The 26,698-nt window shown below is 38.7% G+C and overlaps 1 protein-coding gene across 2 annotated transcripts in view; it reads left to right on the top strand.

Annotated features, from left to right (window-relative positions):
• mxi1 (max interactor 1, dimerization protein) overlaps positions 1-26,698 on the top strand; it is a 36,455-nt gene that overhangs the window by 859 nt on the left and 8,898 nt on the right. The window contains exons 1-3 of one of the 2 annotated variants that reach the window (XM_061721628.1): positions 1,219-1,695; positions 3,191-3,293; positions 7,337-7,366. In XM_061721628.1, coding sequence (XP_061577612.1) covers positions 1,623-1,695; positions 3,191-3,293; positions 7,337-7,366 — 206 coding nt within the window. In that variant the 5' untranslated portion in view covers positions 1,219-1,622. Of the gene's footprint in view, positions 1-1,218; positions 1,696-3,190; positions 3,294-7,336; positions 7,367-26,698 lie in introns of those variants that run through there. The other variant, XM_061721617.1, reaches the window with a different exon arrangement.

Below are 26,698 nucleotides of genomic sequence, written 5' to 3' on the forward strand. Positions count from 1 at the left end.
GCAGACTCTACCATCTCCATAACAATAATAATAACACTTTATAGCTCAGTCGTTTTTTGTCGCAACTAATTATAAAACATAGTAACAGTCTTAACTTGCATATGAGTTTAATAGATTATCTGTTTATGAGAAATTGCACGACTGCAGATAAGTTGTGACTTAATGCAAACACCTCAGAATGGACTCGGTCTGGCCTACATATACCATATATATATATATATATATATATATATATATATATATATATATATATATATATATATATATATATATATATAATTAGTGGCAGGGCATTTGACCAGTGCGCAATGAAACGGCTCTTGAGTATTATAAACTCTGCCCTCGTTTCCCTATAACCAGTCATGATTTATTAAAAACGATGAATGGACTTCTTTTTTTATCACTGTCAAATGCGCCTCTTTGCGCGTGGACATTTCTTGCAGTCGTGGCGATCGCTGGAGCTGAGTAGTGCAAAAAAAAGTATTTTTATGTCGACATTGTAACGTGGGATGTGTTTTAGGGACCGCAGGAGACAGGTATCCCCTCGGTTGTTTGCTTCCTGCTATTCGGGGGCGTGCCGGATAGGTTTCCACATGGCGCAGAGCTGCGCTGTGATTGGTCAGAACAGCTCAGCCCTCCTCGCCCATCAAACGACGCTCCGCCAATCAGGCGCCCGATCGCTGACTACGTCACGTGTTGCTGGGCCTGGCTTCAGCCGGCCAGTACACGCCCATGGCCCCGGTGCAGCATGGGACTTGTAGTGGGGGTTTCCTTTTCATTCTGAGCATGAAAAGACTGGCTTATTTCTGTTTTGACACATTTTGGGGTATTTGTAATGAACTAGAAACGTATAAAACACTAGTTAAGACTGTTGATAATGAAACTGCTTGTACCCTTATTAAACTATCACCACAATATAGTTTAGTGCTCATAGGCGACCTGAGTTATTTCTAAACTAAGACTTGTACTTACTATGTGCTGCAATGACATTCATGTCATTTTAACAATCCCAATATTATTGTTTCACGACAAAGAGAAGCCAAAAGACGTTATGAGATATTGTAAAACAAAACCAAACCAAAAAAACAACATTGTGCGTGTTTGATTCTCATAACGTTCGCAAATGCACTAAAAGACTCGGTTTCCCAGAATGCACCTGTGCCTAAACCCGCCTCCGTCCGGAGGTTCCCGCCTCCCAGCTGAGACGCTAGGTAAACAAACTGGGCAGGAGAGGAAACGAAGAGCAGCACGCACTTGGCTGGCTTTCCACTCACTCGGGGACATTTTTCTATTATTTATATCCGCTTTTTGTAAACATTTTGATATCCCCTTTGTTAGACATTTGTAATTAACTAATACACCGGGTTTGACATTTTGTAACGTCGAAGCTTGGCAAGGATCGGCTGGAGCTTGCTAGCTTGTAAAAGACTGGACTCCCTCCTCTCGTCAAAATGTTGAGATACTAAATGCACTAAAAAAAAGCTTTAAACACATCGTTTTTTTTTTAACTGGAGCACCGATGTACTGTATTCCCTGGGATTAACCACTATTGGTCGCTCCTGCCATTGAAGCAGCTGACGATAAACGTTTAATGTCACAACGTTGACCAACTTCAGGGAAGAATGACGGCTGTTCAGCTCATAAACATCCAGCGATTACTGGAGGCAGCGGAGTATCTAGAAAGGAGAGAAAGAGGTGACTATATAGATCCACATGTCAGCGGCATCTTTTATATATATATATATATATATATATATATATATATATATATATATATATATATAGATATCAGGGGTGGAAAGTAACAAATTAAATTTACTCACGTTACTGTAATTGAGTACTTTTTATGAGTAATAAGTAGTTTTTGAAATGTGTAATTCTTACTTTTACTCAAGTAAATTTTGACCCAAGTATTTTATTTCACTACATTTGAACCCCCTCACGTTACTGAGTAAAAAATGTATGGTGAAAATCTTGTGGGCATTTTATTTTGGTTTATTGTGAATAGCAGGATCCTGCGGGCATTGGGCACTTTATTTTGTGTTTGAATACTTTGATTCTGGTTTTAGTGTTGTCGGTTGGACAATATGACTGAAAATAGTTTGCACTTTACAGTACAGGTTGTGACTGTCCTTTTTGTCCTGTTCTGTTGAAGTAAGAGCTTTTACAAGTATGGATGTGTACTTTAATATGCCTCGAAGTTAATTAAAACAACTTGTGCTGGATTTGATTCGCGACTCATCCTTTTTTTGCATTAAATAACTGAAAGTAACTTTTACTCAAATTACATTTTAAATGAAGTACTTTTGTACTTTTACTTGAGTACATTTTTAGAGTACTTTTACTTTGAGTAGGATTTAAGCAAAGTAAAGATACTTTTACTCAATTACAATTTTTCAGTACTTTTTCCACCTCTGATAGATATATAGATATACAGAGGTAGGTAGTAACGAGTTACATTTACTCCGTTACATTTACTTGAGTAGGTTTTTGGGAAATTTTGTACTTTTAGGAGTAGTTTTGAATCACTATACTTTTTACGTTTACTTGAGTAGATTTGTGAAGAAGAAACTGTTACTCTTACTTCGCTACATTAGGCTACATTGAGCTTGTTACTTTTCTTTTATCCCTTTTATCCGCGTACGCATTATTTATTTTATTATTTATTAAAGTACTTGAATTTACTTTAAGATTATTTTAATTTAAGCTATTATTTTTTATTAATTTTAATTTATTTTATTATTTAATTGATTTAATTTGCCTGAAGATGATTATTTTGTACTTTTGTCTGTTTGAATGGTTGTGTTAAAAAAATGAATCAGACGTTACTCAGTACTTGAGTAGTTTCTTCAGTACTTTTTTACTTTTACTCAAGTAATTATTTGGATGACTACTTTTTACTTCTACTTGAGTCATATTATTCTGAAGTAACAGTACTTTTACTTGAGTACAATTTTTGGCTACTCTACCCACCTCTGGAGAGATATATATATATATATATATATATATATATATATATATATATATAAAGCTTCAAATGTGGGACTTTAGGACAAAAAAGAGGAATATCTGTTAAAAACGTTTTCCCTCAAAATGGGTGCTGTCACCCTAACGTTGCTTTAGCACGGTTGAGAAAAAGTGTCCAAACTTCACGATTGCTGACAGTTAATCACCAGTTTTCTCTCAACAGAGTGCGAACACGGATATGCTTCGACCTTCCCGTCAGATCAGAGCACAAACTACCAGAGGCAAAGAAAATTCCGAAATAAGAAGTTCAACAATAACCACAATAGGTAAGAAACTACTTTCTGTCAAGACTAGACCCCTGGGTGCCTTTTTCAACGTCAATTGCTGCTAATTATTGGTGCCAGTATCGAGCCACAGTTTACATTGAGTGTCCTGCAGAGACAGCCTGTGATCGTGCCAGCCAACACGTTTGGTAAGGAGGCGATCTGTCATTTATGATATTGCTCTTCTGTGTATGCTTGCAACACAGAAGGTGCTTGCAACATGAAGGTGCACATTTGGCCGTGCACGTCTCTGTTTTTCTTGCTTTGAGTCAGTGCAGCAGCGTTTCCTCAGCTCATTGTCCAACAGACTGCAGTGGTGCAGGTTAGAGATAATTGCGAAAGCTGAAGCTTTAAAAGGCAAACCTCGTTTATATTGGGCCATCACATTTGCATGTGTAGGGTGGAGGTGGTTGACATCCTATTAATCTCTCCTTTGAATTATGGTTTCTCTTTTCATTTAAAGTGGAAACATTGCTGCTTATGGCTGGTGTGGTTTCATACGTGATGCACATCATATCTACTTGCCTGTCCAACTTGATGCAATACTACATGATAACATCATAAGCTGGAACTTCAATTAAAGTCCCTCTAACTGAGCAGCACTTGCAGATGTAGGAGTTGAGAGGATCTCCAAAGTTAAGACTGACTGGCATTGTGCTTTCTCTTGCTACAGACAACAATCTGTTGATTGACAGTCATTTATCAAACACAAGTTCCCTGCCCTCTTTCTGTGAGCCTTTTAATATTAATGTCGGAGAATGCCACAAACAGGAACTGCATATTACTCATCATGAGCACTGAACGCTGCCTCATTCTGCATGGCAACAACCATGATCGGATAAACTGCAAGTCTGTTGCCCTATTAGTAGTGCTTTCTATGATTTGCTCCCTTTAAAGAAAAAGGATAAAATTGGCTGCACAGATGATTTTTGGACTCATACGGTTTTAAATGTAGGATAATAAGCTTCTACAAGGGACTTTGGCTCTGAAATTATTATTATTATTATTATTATTATTATTATTATTATTATTATTATTATTATTATTATTACTATTATTATTATTATTATTATTATTATTATTATTATTATTATTATTATATAAGAATAGGCAATGAAGGAAAGAAAATAGCACAGAAAGAGATGGATAATTTCACAGGGAATTATTTGAGACTGTACAGCAATAATGTTTGGTGCTGGCCGTGTTGTCTTTGGAGGCATATATTCACAACTCAGATTAATTTAACACATTTAGTATATAACACCATACCATGAGCTTCATGTTGTGTCATGTGTTGTTTTTTTTTTGTCATTTCTATTTCAATTATAACCTGTACAAATCGCCATGATAGGATTCTTTGACAATCCTTCAAATTTGTCAATGTCATCTTGTAATTTGCACAGAAATCAGGCCGTCATGTATTGTAGGAGAGGTGCTAGTATAAAATCCTCAATTCTTGTCACCTTTGTCTACATATTTAATGAAGAAAAACATTAATGTCATGAATGACGAATCATGTCTGTTTATGAGCGTTATACTACACTTGCACGTTCTTGTTATATGCAAATGTTCTTATTTTTTCCTTAGATGCAGCAAAGAGCTGCAATGAATTTTCAGCTGTTATAATATAATTATGTATAAATTATAATCTGAACATTACTTTCTGTTTCTAGTGGAAGGCAGCTATAACTGTTCCAGTTATAGCTGCCTTCTCAGTAGTGTGTGGAGGCTTAAAGTGATGGGCTTATCTGACTCTGTCCTCTCTTACTTACCGTTTATAGCAGGGATGCTTTATCTCTTTGACCCACTCTGTATGTGCGCGTGTATACATGCGCATGCAGACTTGCATGAGAGAGGAGGAAACTTGATGCTGCTATGTGTGGCCTTGAGCCAGTTTATAATCTGTATGGGACTGTTGTCACTCTCCAGACATGCACATATCTGATGCAGGTGACGGGGAGAATGTTTGTGATGATTCAAGCTGACGAGAAAATTACATCATTTAAAACAATTTCTCAATATGAGAATCCCTAGGATGTACTTTTATAAAACAAGGTTTTTGGACATTTCAAAATATACAGAACATTTGCAGCATGTCCAAACATCCCCCGTATTTCTCAGGAATATATATATCAACCACCTTCCAAAAAACAACTACAAAACAAACAAAAAAAACATTTAGCTGAGAAAATGGTTACGATAGAATTACAAAGTGAGGAGTGGATTACAAAGCTACTGGCTATGACATACAGATACAAACAACCAAAGACCTACTGCTAATAGTAAGCAATCATTGTATCAACAGCTTGCATTGAACAAAAAAGACCGTATTTTTTATATCAGTTATATAGTTTTATATTTTTGATGTTTAAGTAGGCTCTAAACTAAAGGGATGCTGGTTTAGACTTGTCAGTATGATTTTCAGTGCGATTATCTGAATGCCCTGCCTTGGACTACTCTAGGACCGTAGAGAATATGTAAGTCATTCTATCAAGACCACACATGTGAGCACTTAAGCACGCATAGATTTTCAGGAACTGGCCTGCACCAGTTTACATGTGAGTTGTGCTTTTAGGCGAGATAGCAGCTGCATAGCCTGCTCATAGACCTCGTTGTCTTAAATGAAAAATATTACCACCACTCGGTGCGCAGTCTTGCATATCCAACCACATGAAGAGTAATGCATTCTCATGTTGATATATGGTGAGATTGCTTTAAATAATTAAACTTGAGAACCATTTTCCTTTGGTCTTGGAGCATTTGGTTTCCCTCTGTTCTTATCCTGCACTTTTTTTTCTTAAAGTTTCTTATAGTCAACTGAGCTCCGTGTTTAAAGAAATGAATAGATTACTTAGTTATAGTGAAATACTGATATGGTACAATGAAGATGCATGTTTTTATAAAGCAACATACATCAACCGGGTGCCCCCTCAGATCAGGTAGAGTGCAGTTTGTGTGGGAGGGAATGTAGTCATTTAAGAGGAGAAGCGCTTGTATCCCATCAGTTTGTTACCACACAAAGGCACTCTCAGGGACCTGCAGATTCACTTTATATTATTTACAGAGCATTGAACCCTGCCTGCTTGTGTACATGAGACTGCATGCTTATACTTTCCCAGGAGCTCACGTTTGAGTGCACATTTGTATTTGTATTTTTATATATATATATATATATATATATATATATATATAAATTATACAGAGTGTGCACAAAAGTCCCGTCAGTCTTACACTCATCCTCTGACAGTTACGCTGTGCATTACTGAGGAATTGGGCATTTATTAGTGTTAAGGCTTCAGTAGGCTGAATTTACTGTTTTTATTTGGGGATTAGCTTGATTAAATCAAGAAATCATGGTAGACACTCCAGTTCAACGTGGGCCTCAGAGTCGCTGTTGTTTTTACTTTGTTTACCCGACTGTCTTGGGGTGCTTTCACACCTGATCTGTGTGCTCTGTTCTGAATCATTTCAGTTTGTAGCATTTTCTCCTTCATCTGGTTGCTTTTCATCCAGAGAAAAATCTACGTGTATCTAAACGTGTCAATTCAAGCCATGCAGTACTATCCTCAACATAGACAGACGTATCTGTCACAAGAACATAAGTGATTACATTTGAAAATAATGCACAACTACGATTGCAAAGGAATGATTTGATGCACTGGAGTTGCCAAAGCCACTTTGCATCACGGTATAGTTTATGTAAAATGTGGTATGCTCATCAGGTGAAGAACATTCATGTGATCTGAAATGATTCAAGCCTTGGCTTTTGATCCTTTTGTGGTTAGGTATGCTTACTCACCAGGAGGACTACATTAGAGTTTACAAGATGATTCTGTGTGAATGTTGTAATAACTGGTTAAAATGAATCCCACCAAGTCACTTAAAGTTTGTTTTTAGATTAACCGAAGTCAGTAGTTGTGGAAACATGCTTAATATTATAAAGTTTTATTATGAAAAGAAATATTCAGCAATGATACGCAAGGTTTGAGTTTTTCTTCTGTCTACGGGGGCTTTTTTTTGACAGGTTCTGTTTTCTGTTTTCGCAGGTCGACACATAATGAGCTGGAAAAGAACAGGTGAGTTGACAAGCCCACTTTGTCATTTTATTCAAGAGTTTTTGTGCTATTCACAAAAACACTTCCTCTTCAACAAGCCTTTAAAGCTTAAAGTGAGGAGTTGTCCAGGACATCCTCTCCTTTTTTGTTTTTGCATCGCTCTATTTTTCCTTTCTAATGTACACATATCTCATACTCTAAACTCTTTGTGTCAAACTTGGCACATGTTTGGTTGGTAAAATCTTTTGTCTTCCATTTGGCTTTGTGGTCCATGCGGTACAAATGTCATTCACTTGTTCGCATGAAGTTTGACATGGCCTTGTTGTCCCAGGTTTTCTGGCGTGTCCTCATATCCATCATATCCCAGTTGTACAAAGATTATGTACGTACATAAAGACCAGTGGTGTCTGCCAGCAAAACTCGACACATTCAGAAATCAGAAACCAAGTGCTTGTTTCGATATTAAGATGTTCTTTTTGAGTAGCACAGAATATTTTACTGGCTACAAATTTGACTGTCTCAACAAGTGTTGGCGTGTCTTTCACAGACGTGGTTCTTTACAACATTTTATCTCTACATTCAGCATGGCATCTATCTACAGTGTAAGAAGTGGGGTATTCAGAAAGACCTTGGTTTGTGATTGTTACCACGCCGAGTGATTCTCTGAAACCAGCTCTTGCTAGTTTCAGATAATTCCTTATCAGGACAGACATTACCACCCACTTCGGGTGTTTATTCTGTGACTTTGCAGACTCGGAGGATCAAACTGTAAAGGGTTTTCTTTCACACTATAAATAGGGCCGGCTAGATTTATAGTAAAAAGAAAAACACAAAAAAGGTAGGTTTTTTTTTTCCCATGTCATTATCTCAAAGCGTATGGATACAGTGAAGGGATGTAGGAGGCTGGATCAATTTAGTATAATTACATATCACCTTAGCCTGCTTCTCTCACCATGCTCCTGGCAGCGTCCTCTGAAAGGATGGGAACATTGGAAGGAGATCCAGGGAGTTAAATATAGACAGGAGTTGATGTGTCATCCTACTGCTCATATGCATAGCTGGCCAAGGCCGGCCGTTCAGCTGCCTGGCTTCCACAGATTGCTGCACCAATGCAGGATTGCACTTTTTCAGTGTTTCACCCACAAAATGACATGTAAACACAAGGTGTCAGCTCACCTGTGTGTTCCTGCAAAATATAATGAAGACTGTTTTTTCTTTTTCTTTTTTTTTTTACCTTATCTTACAGGCTATCTTTGTTGTATGGCCTCTTACTATGGAAATCCATTGCATCTAGCCACCTTTTGTTAAACAGAACAGACTAGAAAACAACCTGTAGATGGCAAAACAGAACCAATCACTGCGGATTCGTCGTCACTGGTGGTGTACCACCACATGAAACTTATCAAAGATTTATTGGTGGATTTAAGTTGACAAAAATAAAAAAAAAAACAGTAGATTTGCACTGATTGACCGACCAGGGGCCGGGATTTGCCGATTTTCAGCTTCCCCGACCGGGACAGTGACTGGCTGGTCACTCACTTTTTTACAGATTATATTGCGGTCCATTTTGTGCAGCACATTAAACTTGCGTGCTTTCCCTCTACACGCAGCAGATATTTTCTGACCATAGACTTAAATATTGTTGGACAGATGATCTGCAATGTCATGCCAATGGTTGACAATGGCCAATGGTTTTCTGAAGATCAGTTTTCACGTCTCTTTTTTTCATAATTTGGGGCACCATGTTATAAACGGACAAACAAGCACAGAAAACCGACTGGAACACGCGCACTTTATGTCAATCAATGTTAGCCATGGCCACCAGATCCATTAGCCCATCCACGATGGAGGAGCTGTTGGCGACCATTTACAGCAGAATATTCTGTTTCATATATCATTTTGGTGGTGAAATCAGAGATGTTTAAGCGACACTGGGTGTCCAGTGAGTACAAACTGCTAATTGCTTCGCTAAGCTTCGTAGCATGACAATAACTAATGAGGAAGTGATGAAGGCTAACCTTTGGCTAAGCAGACTACCATACGAAAGGCTTCACCCCATAACATAAATAGATATTATTGGTTTATATTAATTTATTTAAAATGGAATTAGAGCCCTATTGGATGTGAAATCTAGTGACGGAAACCAAAACAGATTTTTGAATCAGTATTTAAATGGTATATAAAAGATATATATATAGCAGTTAAAAACTGTAATTACTTTTTCTTCTACAAATTTTACAGTAACAAATTTTACAGTAACAAATAAAATAATATATGCTAAATGATAAAAATCATGATGCAAAATTTAAAAAATGATGAAAAATTGTGCAATTAAAATTAAAAAAAAATGGAAGCAATAAAATCGGCATCGGCAGACGTGTCCCACTCACTGAAAAATTGGTAATTGGAATCAGCCAAGAAAACTCAGTGCATCTTTAAACAGGAGACTATTAAATTGGTTTTCCAACCTCACTTTTTATTTGACAGCATTAGGGTTAACATTTTTGTGTTTTATTAGAAATGTGAGCCCATTCATGCACATCATTTCTTAGAATCCTGCTAGGTTGGTTCTTTTGAAGTCTAAAATCTTGAAAAGGTTCACAGCAATATCTTTTAATGATGTTCAGACAGCACTGGCAGCAGTGGAAAATAGATGAAGAATGTCCAGAAACATTATAAAACAGACCAAGTTCTGCCCTAGAAAAGGATTTTCAGTACTCCTGTTGGAGAATGTCTAACAGATATACAGGCCTGTTTTTATAAATATATAGGCTAGTTGAAAATAAGAGTGTCATCAGGCCTGTGTGTCCAGAGCTTCAGCCCCATAGACAGGTGTGGTTAGTTTTCACTGCGTTTTCATACAGACAATATATTTATTTTGGTGTTTGGCATCACGGCCCATCCATGCATAATACAAATATATTTTTCACACCTCAAGGTGGAGGACGAGTCGTCTCCCGTTGCTGTTGCAGTGGATGGAATATAGGAAATCTGCTTATTCTTCTTAATGCTCAGGGTGGCGAAGGAGAAGACTACTTATGGAAAATGAATGTTTCATGGTAGACGTGTCAGGTTGCTCCTCAATTGTTCCAGTAGATGAACAGAAATGTAAACGGGCAAATTAAGCTAAAATTAACCTCTTAAGTAAGGCACACCCAGATAACATGGTTGAAGTGGGGTTAATCCGTGCATGTTTAACTGTTCTGAAACTGGCCTTTGCACTCAGCACATAATCTCAACCCATGCTTAGAAAAACAGAGGAAGCGGATATAGGTAAGGCAACAAAAAAAATGATGCTCAGAAGATGTATAAAATGTACAGAGCTGCAAGTGTGTCCATTCACAGTTTGCTGCTGCCAGCTAAACCGAAGATATGGATCTTGTTTTGGCGTGTGGTGCAATAGGTCAACTGAAAAAGCTTTGTGCTAAAAGGCTGAAAGTGGAACTATCACCACCTGCTTTGGCAGAGGTTGAGAAACTTTAATTGGTAAACTGATTCACTTCTCATGTACATATGTTAGGACAAAGAAGGGAGTCCAGTTAAACAGCCTCACTGAACTGCAGTTATAGTGCCACTAAACTGTAAAGTAAACCTGTGTGTTATTTCCATTAGAAGAAAAGAGGGAAAAAATTGAAATGATAATCCAAGAAGCATGTTTAAAGTCCAACATAATCTATTACCTTATTTACAGCAGAAAGTTGACTAGTCATACGCATCAAGCATGATCGCTCACCCAATTTTCTGCAACAACACCAGCAAGAGTCGCTTTTAAGTGCATTTAGATCAAAACGTTTCGGGGGTTCTCTGAAAGTTTTGAAGATTTGGGAGCTCCCCACCAGGACAACATTCCTTCACGGTTGCATGGACTTTTTATAATGCATAATAAGATCTGTGTAAAGGTACCTGCGGCATGAATCTATCTACTGCCCCATCTCGGAAAGTGTGATAGAGGCTTCTTTCAACCACTTATCAAACCTGGGTATCGCCAGCCAACGAGACAGTTTGCCTTGCATGGCTAGCACAGCTCTTGATAACCTCTGTAATGTGTAGCATCATGACAGCAGAGACCTCAGCCGGCAGATAAAAAGCACTGAAAGATGGGGTGGCGGGGCCCATTGCAGATATTTAGCCCCCGGCGCTGGGACCAGATAACATGTTGGCTCTGCCACTTTGATCACATACCTCCTAATAGCCTTATTCACCACTAAATTACACTGCCATAGTAAGATTTAATAGGAAAAGGTTTGCAGGCATGCACTTCCACCTCTTTGATCTCAGTCTTTCTCAGTTCTTTTAAACATGCTAATTATAACTTCCCAAACTCTGGTTGTTGCTTGATCTTTGTCTATTATGTTAAAAATATGTTTTAATAGCAAAAACCTTCAAGGGCTCAACTTTAACCTATAGATGTTTAAGTGCCTTGTTGCTTTTATTTTATTTTATTTTTTTCTCCTCATCCTACCCTTTGGACTGTAGATAAGCAATAAAGCTAGCTTTTACTTAAGGTTACGAGAACTGTTGCCTATCATCTGAGTTCCTTTCTTGACTGCGATTTATCCACTTTAATATGTCTTACTGGCGCCAGCATTATAAATAACATTACCCCCCCCCCCCAACTACCCAGGTAGCAGATGCAGATACGGTGTTAGTTTTTCCACTTGATTCTTTATGAGTTGAGCTGAGCAAACAGTGCACGTTAATCAGATTTCAATGTTTGCATGTGGAATATTAAAAGGAATCGCTTTTGTTCATATATCTATGCTGGTTGCATACACAGAACATCAGTGAGCTCTGAATACGCTTACAGCCGAGAACATTTCGACTTTTTGGACAATATGCGTGAAGGCGTCTCATGCTACAGGCTGCTCTTACATAACCTAAAAAGTTTGAACCTTCACAGTTCACAAATTTGGAAAATATGTTTTATATTGTTGAAGTAAAATTAGCTTTGCTTCCTCACATGTTTGGAAACTTCTTTTATGAGGTTTCTCAAGCTGCAGAGTGAAGGTAGACGATGTATCATTGTAAACTGATCCATGCTTTTCCTCTTTAAAGAATTGTAATCTTAATTTTTCAACTTATCTATGTCTGTTGCATCCTTTTTTTTTCTTTTTCCCTCAGCTTTGTAAAGTGACATTTTGTGTGTCAAGTGTAAAACGGAATATTCCTTGAAGTGTAATTCCATTTCTTTAATAAAACAGATCCTCGTCTGGACTGAAGCTCTTCATGTATTTATTCTCTGTAACCAGTGAACTCAGAAGTGTTTTGCTGGCCTTGGGCCAGGATGAGCAGTCAAACATGAAAAAGCTTGGGTTACTTTTCCTGGCTGTGCCGATGCTCCTTGAGGGAAGCAAAACTGCTTCACCAGTCTCTCTGCTGCCTGCCCAGTTAGTTCGGCCCAGTCGCAGGCTCTTCTGCAGGGCTTAAAACTGGGACTGTTTGTTCGAAGCAACGTGACAACTTGTAAGTTTTTTTTATTTTTTTTTGTCCCAGAAAAGCAGCTTAAGGGACTTGATCTTTGGTCTGTTGAGCCCAGTTAGAGCAATGCACACGTGCTGTGGCATTTCAACTACCCTCCCTCTAAGGCCACCCGGTCCTAATTCTCAACGGCATGGCTTGGCTTTGGCTTAGCTAACGATGGTTTCAGAGAACAAGGAAGTAATTGACAGGCAAATGGGATGAGCAGAGAGACTGGTAAAACACACCTCACTAATGAAAGACTTGAGCCACACGCAAGCCTGTTCTGCTACTCCAGTTTGCGTACACTGATCATTTCCTTCCTATAAGTACTTCACTGAAGCATGAACCAATGTCAGGTTGCCTGCTGTCATGGTCATACTAGAAATATGTTGCTATGTATTTTAAGAGAGTTGTATCTGCTGGGCTAAAAAAACAGAACTTTTTATGTTTTATGTTTGTTTTTTTAACTCCCGATCAACAGATTGGATGGATAAGGCCTTAGCAACAAGCAATGCGTGTAGGTGATGGAGGCACAAGGGTACTGTTAAGCAATGAAAGTAAGAGTGAGCACGTTTTGCATTTACTGTATGGCATGTTTAATTTAATTTTCACTTGAAGTAGCCGCTTTTCCCAGTAAGGACTTCTTAGTAAAGAGAAATGAGCTTAATATTTTGAATTAGCGTTTTATATGTAGTAGAGGCCTAAGGCAACTCTTTTATTATTTATTTGAATCAGCTAATCTCTTAATATCTGTACCAAATGCAGTAAGGTGAGATTGAATGCTTACAAATGATCTTATAAATTGTTCATACCGTATTTTGTCTTTCTTTTACCCTCGTCTAGATTCTATCAAGACTTTTGCTGCCTGTTTTTCACTCACCCGTTAACACAATCTCTCATAAAGCACGTGCATGCACTCCACATACAGTATGTCGTGCTTTGTTTCTGCAGTCACGCACCAGTAATGTGAGCGCAGTGTGAAGGCTCATTGTCTCGCCCAAGGAGACATTGACACGCGTCATGGCTGGGTATTGTACCGCCCATCTAACAGTTGGAGGACAACCCACTTCCCAACTAGTGGGAATTTCAGTCTGACAAGTGCAGACCTGGACGATCCTAGTGACGCATGCCAGCATCCCTACTGGCTTAATGTTGAATGTTAGAGGACCATTAGTCTGAAACCAGAAGTCATCTTTGTTTTGCCTTACAATCCATGCAGATGTTCCAATTCCACAGATGTGGATGGTGGTTTATCTACCTGTGCTTTTAACAATGTGTGTGTGAGACCTTCTGAAAATCCTGCATGGCCTTAGAATGAGGCTACGGTTACATGCTTTTCTAGGAAGGACTTTTCTTTCTTGACTCCTGGTGCAGTTTACATTTGCTGTGCTAAAGTTAATCTCAGACAGGAAATATACTAAGGGAGAAACAGAGATGCCTCTTTAGGATCCAAGATGATCTCAATTAGTCTAAATTGGAATGTGGATTCTATTTTTAGTTGCACGGCATTGAAAAAAGAGGAAACACATTTGCCCACATTTGACCAATCATACAAGTTATCTCTTCACCAATGAGACGAGTCAGCTGAAGCAGCAGGAGCAGAAGTCTCCACCCCTTTCTCCCACAACAGCTATTTCACATACTTCCCTCACTTTAAACAATTACTAACATGTTGATCTACTTGTCTGTGACACACATTTAACCTATGTGTTTTAATGTGCATTGAGGATTATTATAGATTATTTGTTTTAAAACACATGAACAACTGTAAGAACATCCCCTTAATTTACTCACACATCCCATCCTTCCTAATCCTCCCCCAAGTTGACATCTGGCAGGATCTCTCTGGCTTTAAAATAGACATTTTTGGAGCAAGGCCACATTGGACCTCTAATCCATAGTTTTTCTCCTCATCTCTCCAGTCCCAGAGGGCTGGAGGGGAAAGTGAAAGGTTGGAATTCAGAAAGGCTGCTTAAGCCCGTTGTTATAACAGATAAAGCCAAAATCGATGTAAATGTTTGTGTTTTTGTTGAATGGATAATCCACTTGCGCAATCTGTATGGGTAGGATTTTTATTATTTGCCCAAGTCAGATGAAGTGATTACAGTGCTTGTTTAACTTTAGGTAGAGGGATTCCGTGCCCTTAAAAGCATATCCCCATCCTCCTCCTTTCTGGCTGAGTTTCCTCGGCCATCCCATTCATTCAGCCCGTTGCTTTGTCTCTCATCTTCTTTCTTGTGCTTTCTATTCCAGCCTTTTTTCTGCGGAGCAGATTAAAAGGCAGTGTGCACGTGTGAACTAATCCGTGCGTTAGTGATGGGTTTCAGCCCCAGAGTCTCTTTGCCCAGCCGCACAGAGAGTGCCCCCCCCCCATTCTCTCAGCTCTGATAAAGTCTGCACATGTGTGTGTGTGTGTGTGTGTGTGTGTGTGTGTGTGTGTGTGTAAGCACGTGTTTGTCAGTGGTGACTGCTTGCAGAGGGTAACTTGCTGCACTGTTCTTTCATCTTGTTCCTCTCAGTCATTTCTTTTGACTTCATGTTTCCACTTAAGCGCAATCTATCCTCCATCCCCGCTCTGCACTGTTGCCGCGTGTCGTGAACTGGGCCTCAGCGACCGACACGTGACCGCAGTACTGTTCTGCCAAGTAATTAACTGGGTTTTGCTTTATTTACTACTTGTAGCCTTGTAATTAGTGTGTTACTTCATGCAAATCCATATGGATTTTTCAACTCCTACTTTCTCTTTGCTTTCACTTTCCAGTGTGATATCTTTTTTTTTTTTTCAAACCCCTGAGTCCAAATGAATTTTTATTGAGCTAAATGGCGCTTGGCAAAGATCTCTTCTACTCTTTTCAGCAGAATCTCATTTTTGGGATTGAGGTCACAACTGCCTGAATGTTCAGAAGTCTTCCCATCCACCCACGTGCAGCAATTCATTCTCAGTCCCACAGCATATTTTCTATTTATCTGTTTATCAGATCCCTGCTCCAACCAGACGGTGCTCCTCATGTGCCCTAGCTCCCAGGAAATCTTAAGTATCGTTAAGAGATGTTAAACTTTTCAGAGGAGAGAGAGATTTTGCTGTTTACGCAAGAATGAAAAGAAGCACATCATATTGTAAAACAGATAATATATTTTACTGTCAACTTTGGGCTGTGCAGTAAAGCCTTCTTTTGATGATGGACATGGATCAGAAGTTCCAGCTGCATAGATCTTTTGTTTTTCTGAGAAGCAGCAGAGGTGGAGATGTTTGTGTAAAGCATGCTTCTAACAACAGCATCCAAGTGTTAACTTGATTCATACAGAGTATTTTGCATTCACAAATTGTTTTGCTATTTGAATTTGAGGTAGCCTTGTGAGGACTCAATGACTTTCACTGCCAAAAAGATCAAAGAACCTAAAATATATGGATTAGCACAATAGATAAAAGACCATGCATTTATCTATGGACATGTCGTGTGGATGTTTAACTATAATATGGAGGCTCCGATCAAACTTGGCAGATTTTTGCCGTGGCTAGACCCACTGGAATTCCTTATGGACTGGCTCACATTGGTGCCCGTGTCTAGTTTCTGGGCAGATTACACAGGCTGAACACTCCCCTTCCTCCCCCACTCACTATATCTCTCAACCCTCGCTATCTCGCTCCAACTCTCTACATCTACCCCATCTGTCCATGTTTCATAGAGGAGATTGGGTAGGCATCAGTCTGTCAGAGAAAATGTGCATATTATTACTGTAGGGTGAAGATTGCTCTAATCTCGTGTGTGCATGTGGATGTACAGTGTAACGGACATCCCAACGCGTCGGCAGTGGGCAAAACAAAACTTTTACCACATTACACTGGGTTTTACAGCTCCTTTATTCGTCTATCGTTGCCTCTGTATTGAGACTTATACCATTCTTGAATCTCCAAATCATCTAAGTTTCAACTGACTGCTCTGGCCCAGCGCATTTCCAAATGTCTGATGATATTATATCACATTTTCCAGTCACGAGGTCATTCTTATCAAATTATGAGTTATCAGCGCCACAGTTTTCATAGGAACCTAACATAATGACTTGCCCTTCAATTTGGGGACATTGTCAACATTACACTTTGGCTCTGCCAGCACTTGTCGTTTACTTAACCAGCAATCTGTTGCTCGTATAATAAAGCTGTAATTACCTAAAGCACATATGAAGTCCTCAAGTTTTGCAGCCAGGCTGGTGCCTCATTGATGACTGTTCCTGGAGTTAATCTAGTGAATAGTAGCTTTCTGATTGGGGGAGGATCTCAGATCATCTGCAGTTCATATGGCCAATTCTCCAATTGATTTGTTTTATCTTATTTTACATAGGTCGGCAGTTCAGCACGGAAGCATAAATAATCTTATAGATGATGAGTAAAGCATAAATAACCTTAAATGTGAGTATAAATCCCCTTATACATGATTTATGTTTTATTTAAGAGGTAAATTTTTTTCATTGTCAGGTAAAACTTTTTATTGGCCAAAAGAGCTACATGTACAGCTTTGATTCACCCTGCAACCTTAAAGAACAGATGCACTTTTGCAGTTTTTACGTGAAAGGGTCCCCCGTTGACATGTAGATTAAGTCAATATTAGGTCAGTTTTTTGCGTCTCTGAATCACCTCGGCCATGGTGTCCACTGCAGCTCTGTGAGCATAACTTCAACTTCATCAGCATTAAAAAAAGCGATAACAGTTGACGCGAGAGATGGCTGGCGTGGTGGTGGTTCAAAGTTACTCTGGTGTTTTCCGAGAGTTGTGAGGGAAAATCACAAGAGCTAGCCTCCACTTCCTAAAATAGTCAAATATTCCTTCAAATACTATTGAAATTGGTATTTCTGAAACTGAAAATAAAAGCTTTAATTAGCTTCAGCGCATTACTTAAAGCACTGTGGAGGAGGAACTTCCTTTCGTGCATTAATATGATGATCAGACTAACTAGAATTTGGCAAAAACTAATTTCACAAAGTGGATGTGGCAGGAGACTAGTTGGCCATAGTCTGTTCACAGAAAGAGAGATAACTCAATTCTGTTCTGTTATTTTGTAAAAATGAAAATGATGTTGTGAAAAATTGATCAGTGTGAGTGAGTAAGAGGAACATTCAGATAGGGATGGGTGATATTTTACCGTTCACGATAAACCGTCAATAAAATTCCCCACGGTAAGAATTTGCCATCTCACGGTAAAAACGATAAATTGAGGAAATGAAAAGAAAGAAAGAAAGAAAGAAAGAAAGAAAGAAAGAAAGAAAGAAAGAAAGAAAGAAAGAAAGAAAGAAAGAAAGAAAGAAAGAAAGAAAGAAAGAAAGAAAGAAAGAAAGAAAGAAAGAAAGAAAGAAGAAGAAAGAAAGAAAGAAAGAAAGAAAGAAAGAAAGAAAGAAAGAAAGAAACGACTATCGTTACTGGGATAAATGCCAAAAAGAAAGAAGGAAAGAAAGAAAGAAAGAAAGAAAGAAAGAAAGAAAGAAAGAAAGAAAAGAAAGAAAGAAAGAAAGAAAGAAAGAAAGAAAGAAAGAAAGAAAAGAAAGAAAGAAAGAAAGAAAGAAAGAAAGAAAGAAAGAAAGAAAGAAAGAAACGACTATCGTTATTGGGATAAATGCCAAAAAGAAAGAAGGAAAGAAAGAAAGAAAGAAAGAAACGACTATCGTTATTTGGATAAATGCCAGAAAGAAAGAAAGAAAGAAAGAAAGAAAGAAAGAAAGAAAGAAAGAAAGAAAGAAAAGAAAAAGAAGAAAGAAAGAAAGAAGAAAGAAAGAAAGAAAGAAAGAAAGAAAGAGAAAGGACTATCGTTATTTGGATAAATGAAAGAAAGAAAGAAAGAAAGAAAGAAAGAAAGAAAGAAAGAAAGAAAGAAAGAAAGAAAGAAAAGAAAGAAAGAAAGAAAGAAAGAAACGACTATCGTTATTTGGATAAATGCCAGAAAGAAAGAAAGAAGAAAGAAAAGAAAGAAAGAAAGAAAGAAAGAAAGAAGAAAGAAAGAAAGAAACGACTATCGTTATTGGGATAAATGCCAGAAAGTATCGTGATAAATTTTTTTGTCCATACCGCCCATCCCTACATTCAGATAACTTAATCTGTTTCAGTGTAACGCTTACACAGTAAGTAACAAGTCCTGATACACTCACGCCCCAACCATCAACACCACAATACACGTGCGTTTTTCCAAAATTACCACCCAAGAACTGCCACAAGTACAATCTTTGGGAAACACGGACAATATATATCCAGTAATCACTATTTTTGATAGATTTTGAATTGCCCCTTCTCCATACAGTGAAATAATTAGTTGTCAATTAGATATAGTACTCTTTGGTCAAGGCTTCGTCTTCTCCGAATGAGAATTTTCATTTCAAAATACTGTAATGGACTCCAGTCATGTTTGCCCGTGTGGTGAATCTTGATTCACTGTGGCTTTCACTGAGCCCTAATCCTGCAGATGGACTGAGGCGGAGGAGGAACAGTGAATTTTCCTTCATAAAAGTCAAGTTTTTTTTCTCTCTTGCTTTTAATAGGGCTTGTCTAATGATGTCTTAATTTCCTTTCTTATGTCAATTTAAGAGATTTACCACAGAGGCAGTCATTGGTGATGTGTAATTAGTATAATAACAGGGTAAAGGGTCACAGTTTCCTCTCTCTAAATGTATTAGAAATAGGTCACGTCTCTGTGTGTGCACATCTGTGTGTGCAGTACATGCGTGTAAGATGGGTTTTTAAAGTGTGTGACTTGAATTTGGGTTGGAAATCTGACCCTCACTTTAAAAGCATGTCCAGTAATTATGTCAGACACGGATGGCCTGAGACGTTATCCATTATTTACGTGCTAACAAGTTTGGAATCTAGGGCAACTGTCTTTTTCTTTTCTTTTTTTGTCTTGGAGAGATTATGCTTCAGCTCCTTGTGCTGAGTCCAGGGAACGTCCATAAGGAGATTGCTTAGATGTTGCTGGTTTTGGCTGCTTTTGTTTGCCGAGCAGAAACCGTTGTCCCTAGTGTTTTTCACACTGCTTCTAAGGGAGAAGTAGGCTTTGCTTGCTATTTATTTTATCAACCCTAGAAGGCATGCAGGATAATGCACTGTTCGTTCACACCTTGTCAGGGATTTCTGTCACGGAATATCCATGATACTGGGTCAGTAAAAGGTGTTTAAAAATACAATTTGAATCATGTGAAAATCTTTGATGCCTGAATGTACAAGTAGCCACATCAGCCCACGGTAGCTAACCTTGGATAGTTGAAGAAAAAACTCAGTTCTTGGCTGGTTGTCACATTTAAAACCATTCTTCACGGGTTTCATTTTTGAAGCTTTGACCTGGCTTTCCACAAGCTGCCACTAGTTCCTGCCATTTTTTTTTAATACCAAGTAACAGAAAACTGTACAAATACAGACAATGCAAATTAGGAAACCCAAGTTGAACTTTTAAACTGAGCCTAGTTTGAGTTTGTAGAATAGATTAGTAATAGATTTACCTTCAAGCTCCCTATTAATGTATACATCTTCATAACTGAAAGCATTTGAGCAAGTATTTTCTTAGATTTTTGCATTGGGAGTAATAAAAACATTCATTTTTGTGGGAGTTGTATGCTGTTGGAGGGGAAACAAACATTAGTTTAGATGTTGGTAGCAGCAAATAATGTGGGATTTCAGGAACCAACTGTGCAACTAGATGGTTAAGTCGACTCATTTGCCTCAAATTAATTATGCAAATTACTGATAGTGGATCGAAACAGTACCATGATGTCTGAAATGGAATTTTACTCACAAAACTGTAGTGTTATTCTTTTTTTTTCCATTCTTGAACCAATAAATCAGGAATACATTTCTTGGTCAAAAAATAAGTAATAAGTATTCTGAGCTGGAGAATGTACTTTTTTAAAACAACAACAACCACCTCCATCTCTAGCATTCCTTGCTGGAAAGGCAGCGGTGACCTTTAGATGAGCCAAAAGGAGGTTTATGGGCTGAAGTCCTTATTTTCTATCCATTTCCAGTTTTATCACCTTAAATGACATGGTAATTTCTCTGCTGGATCTTAAAAAACAAAAACAAAGATTAAAGAAGCAGCTTTTGTCTATTTTCATACACAGCAGGGAATTTACCTTCAGGCTTTCGTTCGTGATATTCTTCATTATGCTCGTTTCATTACGTGAAGGATTTTTTCTGTCTGTGTGTCATTGTGTTATTTTGTTTCATACAATAGTTACCGTGCATACTGCAATTTCAATTCCTCCGCTGAAGGCACATGCACTCTGCACGTGTGTGCATGAACAGTGGGAGGTGAATGCGGAGCTTTGCTACATAGGATGTGCGTAGGTTCTGTGAGTGTTACGGCGGGCAGCTCTTCCATACCAGCAGGGAAAGCTTCAAAGTGCGTCTCTAAAAAGGACTCTGCTTCACTGCGTCAGCCGCACCGGAGGCAGTTCGAGGCTTTTCAACAAGTGAAATGGCAGCACAGACATGCACTCGTAATTATAACGTTGGAGATGCATTGATTGATCGGCTGGTGATCAGATAGCAATTAAAAAAAAAAAAAAAGTAAGCATTGTTCCTACCAAAGTTTGACATGCGAGTTTATCACGCTGCTGAGCATGAGCACTATGGAGGCAGCAACACACAGCCAGCAGCCTCCATCAGCTTTCACTGGTTGAATAAGTTACATGTATGTTGTACATTTTTTTTTTTAATGATTTTGATATAGCTTATTTCGTGACAAATTGACTTGAATGTTTTATTTGAGATTTGCACAAATGTTTTGTTATTTGCACAACTGTCAACCTCAGTGGAAAAGTCTGCCTGTTACCATCTACATTGTATTAATTGCAGTGTATTTTAATTTAATTGTTATGCAGGAAAGGGATATTTGTTTTATTTTATTCAAGAAGCATTTTTATTCTATATATGCAGGCAGTTTATTATTATAAATTATTATGTTTATTATTTCATTTGTTTCATACATTTTGATATTGTGCAGACCTCTGTTAATAAAGGAACCTGTGTGACATTTGGCACGAGGCTTTGTATTAAAACTGACTGTTTTTTTAAGGGTTTGCCTCCGAAAAAAATGAAGCTAACAGAGATGCTATGCAATAATGCTTTGGGGGAAACCCCAATTAAGGCACAGAAAAAATATCGAGATATATATCGAGTATCGCCATTTAGCTAGAAAATATCGAGATAGGACTTTTGGTCCATATCGCCCAGCCCTAGTCTATATATATATTGTCACTGCACTTTATTTTGCTGGAAGGATAAACATTGTCATTTGGAAGGGAAAAAAAAGAAAAGGAATTGCATGCACAAGATTCACAAAGGAGACTGGTGAGGAGAGCGGGATAACAGTAGAGGAAAGGTGTAGTGCAGTGACCCAGGACTGGCTGGCTGCTCGCTCATATGTCAAAGCCAAAAGGCAGAGCTGCCTGCCTGCGTACCCATCTGGGGCCCATCAGCAACACAAGTCACGAGAGCGCACTCAGCGCCCCCTGACGCGATGGATGTACATGTATCCATGTAGTGGATCAGGTAGACTGGAAGAACCTCATTGTGTCAGGAAGAGAGCTGAAGGCTGGCTGCTCCACAGTTTTCTTAAGGATACTGCAGAGGAGTCGTGCACACAGTTCCACAACCTTAAGCAGTGTAACCTTAGATACAGTATTTGCATTTAAGAACTTTCCCTGTGGACTATCTTGTTGTTAAAGTGAGAACTAAAATTCTTTGTGTTTTTTTTTGAATAGCCAGTTATATTATAAAACAACCTGCCTATTGGCTGTGAAAGAGAGCGTGGGCTCTCAAAGGCACCTGTTTGCCTGCATGTACTCAAAAATGCACCACAACAAAACAAACCATGCAGATATATTTTCTTATATTCTAAAGAAGTCCCTCTGCTGCGTACAAGGACTAGCAACACTGTTTTGCCTGTGTTGTCTTTTTGGCAGTGAGGGATTTGATATCCCTGCTGTGCGTGACAGTTCGGAGCAAAGGTCCCGGTTGCAACTGGCCACGTGTTATGTAATCGGCAACAGATGAAGAGATCCCGATTCAGCTCGCTGTGCCATTCATTAGACGCTGGACACTGCAGGTGCAAAGTGCACCGCCGCTACTTATCTGTGCTCTTGTTTTTGTTTTTGCTTATCAAGACAACATTTTCATCTCATTGAATTTTGTTCCTGTCGGAGCATGATGATGCCACGTAAACATATTAAGCTGAGTTTTTGTCTCTGACTTGCACGCTATTCTTTGCACCTATTTGAATACACAAGTGGTACACAGGTTTGGCTTTTTATCACAAAAAAATTCTCTGGACAGGGGAGGGAACAAAAGAAAAACAACAACAAAGTTGTGCTAGTCACTCCGTGCACGAGTGACTGAGGGCAACAATCACTTAACAAACCTGCCTGTGATCCTGCACATCCTTTAACCAAGTAGACTTAACTAATACTTAGCCTTAGCAGCCGAGGACATAAAGTTATGGGACTTCACAGTAAATCCATAGCTGGTTATGTAACTAGCTCCAGTCTTTTCTGAGAACTCTGGCAATAAAAGCCTCTGTTGCTGGTTACATTGCTTCAACAGGGTGGAGGCAAAAAGCCATTCTGCCTGCAGCATGCAGGTATTTATGGTCATAAGCTGCCACTCATATTTTAAGCTATGCCGTGGCTTTAGATTTTTGGCTGTGGATCTGCACGATAAACGAGCCCTTTCAGGGATTAAGGTCCCACGTTGGAGTATCGCTAGCAGCCAGGAGCTTATAACCTGTAGCCTCATTGTGAGGAATCTGTGTCTCATTCAGACAGTGATCCCTATATGTTAGCTGAACTGCATCGATGGGCGGGCCGACTTTAGATACCCACATCACTGCCAGACACAAAATAAATGCAGGTTTCATCAGTAAACACAACAGCATGGCGCATAGAGAAACCGCTCTGTCTCTTTCTTTTTTTTTTCTTTTGTTCATTGCAAGAATGACATGCTTATGATGCGGAAATGTTTCACTATGAATGCAAAATAGCCAAAGATGGCAATTTATACAGCCTGCAAGGTAAAAAATAGCCCTTGGCAGAAAAACATCCCAAATGTTTTTGTAAGCAAATTGAATCCAACACTTGAAAAGAGCATCATTGTGCCGAACAAGCTCGATGCTTTGAAGCTAGCAACGCCTAAGAGAGTGAAAATAAATCGAGATTCGCACACAGCCTGCCACTTGTTATCTTTCAAATGATTCATTATTTTCCCATATGTATACATTAACGATTGATGCATATCTAATTGTGAGTTTATGGACATGTTGAGTGTCATGTGCGTATATCGTCTTATGTAAGACGTTGGTGGTGACCAACATAAGCCTGTTTCTGGCAATACCTTCACATGCCCGTGGCTCTGATAATATAATTTAGAATTGTATGAAATGCTACTATATTTTGGCCCATTCCAGTTTCCTTAGATGAAAGAAGAAGAATGGGGAGTATAAGTGACACTATATAAAATCCTTTTTTTAATTTTATTATAGTTTTTCAACTCTGTTCACATACAGAAATATTGACTCTATAGCATTTGTTATCACTGGAAGACTAAAAAATAAGTTCTCCAGGCTGCTGAACAGACATGTTTGTACAAATAAAAACTGAGTAGAAAAGGTAGAGGTGGGGGAAGGAGTGGGGGTTGAGAGCCTGCCTGGGTGGCTCTGATCTGCTGTTAGATCTGTTAGGCTGTTAAATCATTCATGCAAAGCTCTTCATATATGCATGTTATATTTTCATGTATGGAAATCTTTTAAGTTCTGCAAGGACATGAAGTACAAGCCCATACGAAGAAGAATTCTGGCCACTCAGCCCAGATTTCTACGTAGAAACTCATTGGATAATAAATATATCCCTCTTGCTTCCTGTGGCTTCCTTCCCATCTGTTGTTATCAGACTACAGCATTATTAGCACAACCAAGAAACCAAAAGGCAAAAAAAAAAAAAAAAGATACTCATAATCCACATCAACATTATCTGGGTTTGCAAGGATGTTTGTGGTTTTGCACTGGTTCAGCAGCCCAACAAGTGACACCTCACCCCACACACTCTAGTTGTGGTCTAAGTGCAAAGAATGACTTTGAGATAGTTTGCTGCCAGGGCTAGAAATGTGGCGACACTCTGCTTCCTCTGAATGTTTGTCATGTCAGTAGACCAAAGTGATAGGCAGGATGGGAAACAGAAGACGGGAGTCCCTGTAAGCGGGGGTTATCTGGGGTTGTGTGCCGAGATGGTGGTTTTAATCTCCAGCGAGTCTCCGGTGTCTGGAGCTAGTTCATTTCATGCCTGATAGGCCAGACACCAAGACAGACGGACCGGAACATGACCACTGTTTCCTGCTCTTCTGTGAAGGAACAACCACCAGGGAGCCCTTGAATATCAATGTTTGTTTTGGGGATTATTATACATTATGCAAAAGTACATGGTCGCTCTTTTGCATAATGTAAAATTGTATTTGTTCAGGTCATCAGTTGCAGCATCACAATAAATGATTTAATGGAACTTCAGCAATGCTGCAACATTCCACGTGAACGATCTGGTCTAATAGCTCTTTATAATGATGCTGTTTGTCCATAATCAAATAATTACCTTGGTTAGAGTGTTTACATTTCAATCCAGTGTGTTTAAATAGTTTGCGAGATGTCCTGCCATGATGTGTCTGTGGTCTGTTGTAAAAGCGTAGGCTGTGAATAGGTGGTAACTGATATCTTGTGTATGTGCAGATGAATGTCCAGATAAACATTCCTCACCTGGAGAGAAAAGGTGAGCTGAATAGAGCTGATTAAACAGACAGAAGGCCCGAGCCGAACTGATAAGCATCACACAAACATTCACAGTTAAAGGCTGTGTGTTTGCGCGTGTCCTGTGACTTCCAAACTTGTACCCTGCAGACTCCATCATAGCACCTCCTCGTCACTCTGCAGACATGCACGCTTACTGGTTTTAAAGACGGGTGTAAAAGCAGGACTGACTTGCTCTGTGTTCTCAGCAGCAGCGTCCACGACCGCACACACGCAGATGATCAGCTGTGCTGAAGCTACTGTAGCAGTCACGCGCACCCATTAGGAATGGGCGATATTTTACCGTTCACGACATACCGTCAAAAAAATTCTCCACAGTAAGAATTTGTCATCTCGTGGTAAAAACGATAAATTCCCATTGATGACGGAAGAAGGAATGGAGAAGAAATGAGCCAGAAAGAAAGAAAGAAAGAAAGAAAGAAAGAAAGAAAGAAAGAAAGAAAGAAAGAAAGAAAGAAAGAAAGAAAGAAAGAAAGAAAGAAAGAAAGAAAGAAAGAAAGAAAGAAAGAAAGAAAGAAAGAAAGAAAGAAAGAAAGAAAGAAAGAAAGAGCCAGAAAGAAAGAGAAAGAAAGAAAGAGAAATGAGCCAGAAAGAAAGAAAGAAAGAAAGAAAGAAAGAATGAAAGAAATAGAAATGAGCCAGAAAGAAAGAAAGAAAGAAAGAATGAAAGAAATAGAAATGAGCCAGAAAGAAAGAAAGAATGAAAGAATGAAAGAAATAGAAATGAGCCAGAAAGAAAGAAAGAATGAAAGAAATAGAAATGAGCCAGAAAGAAAGAAAGAAAGAAAGAATGAAAGAAATAGAAATGAGCCAGAAAGAAAGAAAGAATGAAAGAAATAGAAATGAGCCAGAAAGAAAGAAAGAAAGAAAGAAAGAAAGAAAGAAAGAAAGAAAGAAAGAAAGAAATAGAAATGAGCCAGAAAGAAAGAAAGAAAGAAAGAAATTAGCCAGAAAGAAAGAGTAGTTTAGTAGCATTCAGTATTCTTTTAGAGCAGTGTTTTGGAGGCTCCAAAGACTGAATGTGGTGATAGATTTATAGTTACAAAGGTGGAGTTGAAATGGTATTTTTTTA

This window comes from Cololabis saira, chromosome 1 (genome assembly GCF_033807715.1).
Source record: "Cololabis saira isolate AMF1-May2022 chromosome 1, fColSai1.1, whole genome shotgun sequence".
Taxonomy (NCBI): domain Eukaryota; kingdom Metazoa; phylum Chordata; class Actinopteri; order Beloniformes; family Belonidae; genus Cololabis; species Cololabis saira.